This window comes from Ursus maritimus, unplaced genomic scaffold (assembly GCF_017311325.1).
Source record: "Ursus maritimus isolate PB19 unplaced genomic scaffold, ASM1731132v1 scaffold_12, whole genome shotgun sequence".
Lineage (NCBI taxonomy): Eukaryota > Metazoa > Chordata > Mammalia > Carnivora > Ursidae > Ursus > Ursus maritimus.
Window position 1 is genome coordinate 28,936,430 of NW_024423564.1, and position 9,148 is coordinate 28,945,577.

General features: G+C 35.9%; 1 protein-coding gene across 1 annotated transcript in view; it reads left to right on the forward strand.

The window, feature by feature from the left end:
- Positions 1-9,148, forward strand: part of HFM1 (helicase for meiosis 1) — a 98,919-nt gene that overhangs the window by 71,467 nt on the left and 18,304 nt on the right. The window contains exons 30-31 of the mRNA XM_040627050.1: positions 8,303-8,383; positions 8,684-8,799. Coding sequence (XP_040482984.1) covers positions 8,303-8,383; positions 8,684-8,799 — 197 coding nt within the window. The remainder of the gene's footprint in view (positions 1-8,302; positions 8,384-8,683; positions 8,800-9,148) is intronic.

The window sequence follows — 9,148 nt, forward strand, 5'->3', positions numbered from 1 at the left end:
TAGCATCATCATTCATAATAGCCAAAAAATAGAAACAACTGAAATCTTCACCAACTGATGGGATAGATAAGTAAAATGTAGTATAACCATATAATGGAACATTCAGCCATAAAGAAGAATAAACTACTGATACATGGATGAACCCTGAAAACATTATGCTAATGAGAGAAGTGATTCACAAGAGGTCAGATATTTAGATTCCATTTGTATGGAAAGTGTAGAATAGGCAAATTTATAGAGCTAGAAAGTAGATTAGTAGTTGCAGAGGCTGAGGGTAGGAAGAAATAAGGAGTAACTACTAGTAAGTATGTGATTTTTTTTTTAAGGTGATAGTGTTCTGGAATTAGATGCGGTGATGATTACACAACCTTGGGAATATACTAAAAACGTACCAAACTGTACACTTTAAAGGGGTAGACTTGATGGAATGAATTATATTTCAACTAAAAATTTTGAAAAACAACAGTATTACTATATTTCAGCAAACAAAAAAGAGATAAAAATCATAGTTTTTAAAATGTCATTTATAGTAGCATCAGAAATCAGTTTAAGAAAGACAATTTAGAATGAGAGCTGCACGAAGCTAATGTAAACTCAGAGCCATTAGCTGGCCATCCTTTACCACATGCAGAAAGGATCACAGACAGCTGGGCTTTGGAAGAGAAAACCAAAGCAGAGGTACAGAGAGGTGCAAAGGTGAGAATGCCAGAGCTGAGATTCTGATGACTTCCCATTTCTTGGTTTCAGTCCCTTCTGATGCCTCGCTGAATTGCTGCTTTGGATTCTGTGACATATCTATGTTCATGTAACACATTTTCCCTACTTAACCAGCTGTTTTTGTTTAAAGTAGCTTAAATTGTTTGTTACTTAAAATTGTAATGAGAAGTTGGAATGTTTACTGTATTCCTGCTAGCATGAGCCTTTTATAAGTGCAAAAGTTCCCTACATCTTTTGCACAATCCTGTGAAAACAGGTAAAAAATGCTTCCTATCAGACAAATAATATTTTATTGCACGCACACACACACACACACACACCCTTCACGTACATATACATACAACCATCCCAGATCTTTTTTTTTCAAATTCTTATTTAAATTCCAGTTACTTAACATACAGTGCAATATTGGTTTCAGGAGTAGAATTCAATGATTCGTCACTTACATACAACACTCAGTGCTCATCATAACAATTGCCCTCCTTAATACCCATCACCCATAGAGCCCACCCACCTCCCTCCATCAAACCTCAGTTCTCTATCGTTAAGAGTCTCTTATGGTTTTTTTCCCTCTCTCTCTTTTTCCCCCTTCTCATATGTTCATCTCTTTTGTTTCTTAAATTCCACACATGAGTAAAATCATATGGTATTTGTCTTTCTCTGGCTGACTTATTTCTCTTAGCATAATACACTCTAGCTCCATCCACATTGTTGCAAATGACAAGATTTCATTCTTTTTGATGGCTGAGTGATATTCCATTGTGTGTATACACACACACACACACACACACACACACACACACTGCATCTTCTTTATTCATCAGTTGATGGACATTGGGGCACTTTCCAGATTTTGGCTATACTTGATAATGCTACTGTAAACATTGGGATGCATGTACCCCTTTGAATCTGTATTTTTCAACCATCCCAAATCTTATGAACATTCCAATTATATAATTCAGTTCATATTTATATGCAAATTCATATATCCCCAAATAAAGATACACAATTATACCTTTAAACATAACATACATATCCTATTTGCCCCTTTCTCAATAAGTGATACAATGAAGGGGGGTCATAGATTTACCCTAATAAGTTTGTGACAACAAAATTTGGGCTTTTTCAAAACAATCCAAATTTCAATTTTTCTGACCACCTGTCAGACCATGTTATAAAATGATACAAACTGATATTCAATTTAGAGACTATAGTTGCTATAAATAATTGTTTCTAAATGTGTTGCAAGTTCAGCACATATTTTAGTATTATGTCAAAATATGGGGCCATATATAAAAATAAAAATATGCACATTAATTTACATAACATAACTAAAAATTATTTTTATGCTTCCTGTGTTTGAAAACACTCTTTTAGTAATAGTTTCTCATCTATATAGTCCAATTGATAACATTTTTTTAAAATTTAAGGGAAAATATTTTTGCTGTTTTTAAGATATGACAATCTGGAAAATACACTTTTTTGGTTATAAAATATTTAAATTTTTTCAGATCTATTCTTAAAATATAAGGCTTAGGTATTTAAACTTTTGATCCTTTAAATAGACTCTCAGTAAAAAGTATGGACTTTGTTTAATTTGAAGAAAATTGATTTGACATTAGTAAATTCATTTGCATTTGCTATGCCATTCTGAGTTGAAAATTTAATACGTTTGAAAAATGAAAGGATAAAACAAATGCCTGAGCACTGTGGAAGTGTGCAGATTTAAATACTAGTGAAAATGCAGTTTGCTTTACTTTATACTTTTTTGGTGTATAAATGCATTAAATTGCAAAACCAAGGACTCCAATTCATTAGTGTTACCTTTTTCTTGATAAATAAATAACAAAATGATAAAAAATTTGACTAAAAATTAAAAGGAGATGCTCTCTTATTTAAAAAGTAAAGTCACAAAGTGCATAAATCTGATTAACATAAATCAGGAACTGCAAAAGTCAAAGCAATATTCTTTTAGAAATATTAACCCCAGGGGTGCCTGGGTGGCTCAGTCAGTTAAGCATCCAACTCTTGATCTGGTCTCTGGTTGTGATCTTGGGGTTGTGGTATCTAGCCCTAGAGTCGGTCTCCCCACCTCAGCAGGGAGCCTGCTGGAGATTCTCACTTTCCCTCTCCCTCTCCCCTCCCTCTAAAATAAAGAAATAAATCTTAAAAAAAAAAAAAAAAAGGAATATTAACTCCAGTAGCTTATGCAGAGACCAATTATTTAAATTTATAATTAGGATGCGAGGCTGTTTCAGGGATTATGTGCCTACTGTTATCAATTTTTCTTAAATTTTTTTTTAAAGCAGCTAACCCTTGCCCCACCAGCCATTACGGACCCTGTTAAAGTAATCTTAAATGTTTTCCCTAAGTACAATTCTAGTTGACATTAATAAATTTATTTTACTTTAAATACTTAGAATTGGGGGCTTTAAAAACATGCAAATCTATACGTGACAAAACTATGAAAATATATGCATTTCAGATTATTATAGTGATGGGAATATGAGATCTATTAACTTTAAATTATACCCAAGAGTACAGCTTAGGTCAATTTTCTTTGAGAACGTAATTTTCCCAATTATCAATCTCTGTAAGCTTACATTTGTTAATAAGACAAATTCAGACAGGTCTCAGGATATGAGAAGTGCAGTGGGGATGGGGGAGCACTTATAAGTACAATTTCTAACAAATAAAAAGTTTTTGTCACTTAGGTAATTAATATCCATATGCTAATATTCTATAAACGAACTTGTATACAATCTTCTTTCCCAGGAAGACTTGCCAACTCTGCCTTGAAATTTGTGGGAGTCTCCAGAATCTCTGAAGTTTGACTTCCAGATGGTAGTTAGTTTTCAACCGCTGGGAATGAATGTGTATAGTCATTGTACACCATCTTGTGGTGATGTTTAGAAATGCATCTATTAGGAGTTCCTGGATTAAGGAACAAAGCAATTCCTTATCCCTTACTGCAAAAAACGACAACCCACAATGCGTTTCCTTCTTGTCTTCCCATCCCCAAATCCTTTGATTTCTTCCCTAAATAAATTAAATGCATTATCTGGGGGGGAATTAAGGTAGCTAGTATAACTAGGGAGGCAGGGTGGTTGAGAGATCAGGCTCTGGAATTAGACTACCTTAGTTAGAATCTCAGATTTGCTATTTCTTATCTGGATAGTCTGGATTCTCTGGAATTAGACAAAGAGACAGAAAATAGATAAAGGGAAATCTAGGAGTCTGATGGACTAATAAATGTTCCAGAGAGAGAGAACAAACAAATCAGAAGAAATAATTTAAGAAAATTTTCTATACTTGGAGATATAGATCTACACATCAAAAAGGCTTACTCAGTGCTAGTTAGGATGAATGAAAGAATATCTATAAAGGAGGAATAATTGCAACATTTCAGAACATCATGGATAAAGAGAAAATCATAAATGCTTCCAAGGAACAAGAATTGAAATTTTGTTAATCTTTATCGGCAGCACTGGATGATAGAAGACAACAGACTTAAAAGTCCAGGGGAAAATTATTTTCAACCGTGTGTTCTATACCCAGCCAAACTATTAAGTGTGAAAGTAATCTTAATACATTCAAGGATTTAGAAAGTTGAACCCACACACATCTTTTCTGAGGCAGTTGCTTGAGGATGAGCACCATATAACAAAGCAGTTACAGAACCAAGAAAGAAAAAGTCAAAGAATCCAAGGATAGTGGATTCACTCAAGAAGCTTAATGAAAGGAAGTTCAGGATGATGACTGTAGGACAGGCCTACATTACGTTAGCAGGAGGATGGAGGGCTTAAGAAAGGGGGTCTCTATGAGGGGGGAATAAATAGTTGGTGTCTCCATGTATTTATTTTTGTCTCTGAAATATCGAATACACTTAAATTTAAGATAGATATTGCTAGACTAAAAGAAAGGCAGTAAAACTTGAGGGAAAACAGTATAGCTGCTCAAGAAAGAAAAGCACTTCACTGGATTCAGTATTAAAGATACTTTTACTTTCTGTATAGCTCTCAAATCAGCCCAGTCTCTGACTCTATTACTATCATCACTCTAGATTGAGTTACCATCATTTTTTTGCCTAGACTTCTATGGTAGCCTTTTTCAAAATGCAAATTTAATTATGTTCCTTCCTTGATTAAATCACTGTAGTGTCTCCCCCTAGGTCTTAGAATAAAAGATACAAATCATTAACATTCCTACTAGGTTCCATACTGTTATGTGGTCAGTCAGTTCCTAAGCAGCAGTGGGATGGCAGCTGCTAGGTAATCTTGCCTCCATAGGTAAGGAGGTGAGGACACAAGAGACCTAACCTAAATGGATCTAGACAGTTTATTACTTACGTAGACAGCAAAACAAGATCAGCATGTTATCTGTTGCTGGCATTACTAATCCCACAGGATAACACTGATCAGTTGCTGACATTACTAATCCCACAGGATAACACAAATGGTGGGTTGCTTTGTTTTTGAGGCATCAGCTATAGGCTGCAATTAAGTGGTTTTATAGCCTGCATCTGTACCTTGGAAGAGGCAAGGTGGAAAGTCCAGTGCCTTACTGGAACCAGAGGCAGGTGAGAAACAGCTTCATGGCAGTCTCATGTCAGGTAGGAAGCCTCTTGCAAGCTAAGGAGGCAGATGAGAAATGGCTTTTAGCACCTCCTCACAAGACTGCCTATCTTGACCTGTCCCAAAGAGGATCAGAGGGCATTCTGTAAATAGTTAAATCTTGGATATGGCCTATATAGAGACATGGAATTGTCAGGGTACCATGGTAGAGCCATTCTCCTACAAATATAGCCTGACCTTTCTCCACTATCTCATCCTGTGTGCTCTCTCTTACTTGCTGAGCATCAGCCACACTGACCTCCTTTCAATTTCTCCAATATGCCGTGCTTTCCCTTGTCATAGAGCTTTTGCATATGCCATCCTCTCTGCCTGACGTACTCTTTCTCCTGTCTCTTTGCCTTCTTAATTCCCGTTCTTTCTTTAGTCCTGAACTCAGTTGTTGCTTCCTAGGAAAGCCTTCCAAGACATTCCTGACTAGGACAGTGCCTCCAATTATCATATAGCATTGTGCTCCTCTCCTTCGTAGCACTCTAAACAATTTTAATTTTATAGTTACTTGTATAATCCTTAATTAAGTAATAATAGTAAAAATAATACATGCTCTAATATATTAGTTTATCACTTCATTTAAAAATGCTTTCACATACTTAATTTCATTTTATCTTTTCATCTCTGTGAGGTGAACAAAACAGGTATTATTTTTAATCTGTTTTTTTTGTAGATAAGAGCCCATATTAAAACTCATGTTTTCTTATTTTAGTTTAAGATGCTCTGTATTTCACCATGTGTTCTCATGTGAATATATAAGGCAGCATGCAGTTGAGTAAAGGAACAAAGAAAATGCCATAGGGGCTCAAAGGAGAGAGAAATCACTTCAGCTGGGGTGATAAGGATAGATCTCCATGATAGAGGTACCATTTAAGTTGCCCTTGAAAGTTGATAAGCTTCTAATAGACAAAGAATCGAGTGGCTTCTAAGACAAGAGGTAACATCAAAGGTACAATCTTGGAAAGTCAAGACTATTTGAATGATGGCAAGCAAATGTGTTTTGATGGATTAGGGTTAACATGGGTACCAGAAAGGGAGGCTAGAATTACATTGTGGAGGACTTTAAATATGGAATTAATTTGCTGGCACAGGAAGTAAATAACATTTCTAAGTGGGCAAATGACCTGACCAGAGTTGAACTTTAGGAGGACTAATCAAACAACAGCATGTTGAATAAATTGTAGCATGGTAGGACTTGACAAGGAGACCAAGTAACTGAGAGATGAAATTATGAACTGGGGCAAAACTTCTAACCAGTAACCCATGGCATACCTTGCAAAATATAATGTTGAAACCTTTCATCTAAAGACCACTAGGAGCACACCCATATTTTAAGAAAGTTAAGTATTTTTGAACTTGCTACAGCAAAAGACCACAGCTCTGGCAGAGCTGCGGGTTATCTCAGGGGGTTGGGAGGAGCTTGCTTATAGGATTTTAGCTTGTGCTGGTGATTCTTAGCAGGGTTTAGGGAGAACAGAGGTCAATTCTAGATTGGATACTTTAAAAAAGTGAAGTATTGGATATTTTGGTATATCTTAGAGATGGGAGGATTAAGGAAGTAGTAGTCATTTGTGTTAGCCAGAAGAGGGGGATGTTTAGTTATTTTTGTCGTTCTTGAGTGTCCTTCCCTCAAGTTTCAGAAATAATAACACAGTAGTCTCATTTCGATCTTTACTACTGTCATAGAATGACCTTATCTGAGTATTGTTTATATTCTGCCAAAGTTGTTTATATTCACTTGGGAACACCGTGGTTCAGCCTGTCAGCTTCCAGCAGCCAGGGGTGTTTCATTATTTTATCACTACCCAATACATTGATATGCTTGGCCCTTAAGGCATCTAGCTAGTTGCCTCAGAGGGTGAGCAGCCTTATCCATTCATTCCAGGTGCTGTACAAATATTATTATTATCTAAATGTGCCATGTCTTGAAAAGAGTTGACTGAGCAACAGCACTGAAAATGAAGAGTAAAGGACCAAAAAAGGTTATAAAGGTTTTCAAGGCTCTTCACTATCTCCAACATTTCTAGTTTACTTAAAATCTATGCTCCAGCAAAAATCAACTTATTTCTATTTCTGTAGTCTATGGTTTGCTGTCTTTGAGTATTATGCCCCCTACCTGGACCATCTTCCCCTGGTCCCCTTCTCATGTCTGTCAGTTCAGATGTCTCTCCCTTCCCCATGTTACTAAGATCAAGAAAAAGTCTACTTAAAATATGAATGAAGAATAAATTTTGTATTTGGATATTCTAGCTTGGGGGGTCAAGCTAGAAGCAATCTCTTTTTCCTGTGAAGTCATATAGCAAATTTCTTACACCCCTAAAACACATAGTTCTAACGTTTATTAAATATGTATGGTGTCTTAAGTACTAGAAGCTATGACCGATACCATCAAAATGCTGTAATGTTTGCTTCTTTCCAGGTTCTTCTTTTTTTAAAGATTTTATTTATTTATTCGACAGGATAGAGACAGCCAGCGAGAGAGGGAACACAAGCAGGGGGAGTGGGAGAGGAAGAAGCAGGCTCATAGCGGAGGAGCCTGATGTGGGGCTCGATCCCATAACGCCAGGATCACACCCTGAGCTGAAGGCAGACGCTTAACTGCTGTGCCACCCAGGCGCCCCCTTTCCAGGTTCTTCTTAAGTATAAGTATAAAGCAGCAGAGAAGTTTCTTATTCTTACCTCATTCAAGATAAGAGTTACTGATATTCTGTGGTATTTGGCTCTATTTATGTCAGGGAGATGAAGAGAAGCTTATAGGTGGGTCAATGCTCCTTGTGAAGAGCTGGGACTGGGCTAATAGCCCAGAAGGGACTAGCTGTTGTCAGAAATATCATTTTAAAAATTACATATTAAATAGGCTAACATTTGAGGAAGTTGTGAAAGTCATAACCTTTTTGTGTTGTCTGAAAAGGAAATAAACTGTAGTAAAAAAAAATAGGTTTGTTTTTCTTATATTAATTTAGGAATGACTGCTTGCAAAAAACCTGGGAACCGAGAATGTAATCATCACTGTAAAAATAAACATACATGTGGACATGACTGCTGTAAGTTCCATAAAAGAAATTTATTTCAGGTTTTAAAAATTGAGAATAGTAATGACATCCTAATTACCTATATATGATATTTATATTTTGCGTTTATAACTCAAATAATTTTCTTTCTTTGTGGGTAACATGAAAAAAAATTAAGTTAGAAATTATGAAGATCTACCCCTGAAACTAATCATACTATATGTTAACTGAACTGAATTTAAATTAAAAATTTTTTTTAATTATGAAGAAATTTGGCTTTACGTGAACACTACCTAAAGTTTAACCTAAAGAATCGAAAATTTCTTTTCATAGGTAAAACTGGAGTTGCACAAAAGTCAGAAATTAAAGAGCCAACAATCTCTTCATATCTATCCGATTTAAGAAGCAGGAATGCTGTTTCATCACTTCCTCCAGTTAAACGTCTCAAGGTTAGTTTTAATAACATTTAGCCCTTGTTCTGTAATTTAATGTATGTGAATATTCCTTTATTCTGTGTGTCAATTAGGTAGGTATCTGAAGTGTACTTTAGTTATTTGAAGGCTTGCCTAGGAGTATGGCCATTTTTCAAAATATTGTTTCTAAAGGAAAAGATATTGTAGTTCTTTTTTTCTTTAAATATTTTATTTATTTATTTGAGAGAGAGAGATAGCTAGAGAGAGAGCACAAGCAGGGGGAGGAGCAATGGGAGAGGGAGAAGCAGACTCCCTGCAGAGCAGGGAGCCCTACATGGGGCTCAGTCCCAGGACTCTGGAATCACAACCGAGCTAAAGGCAGCCA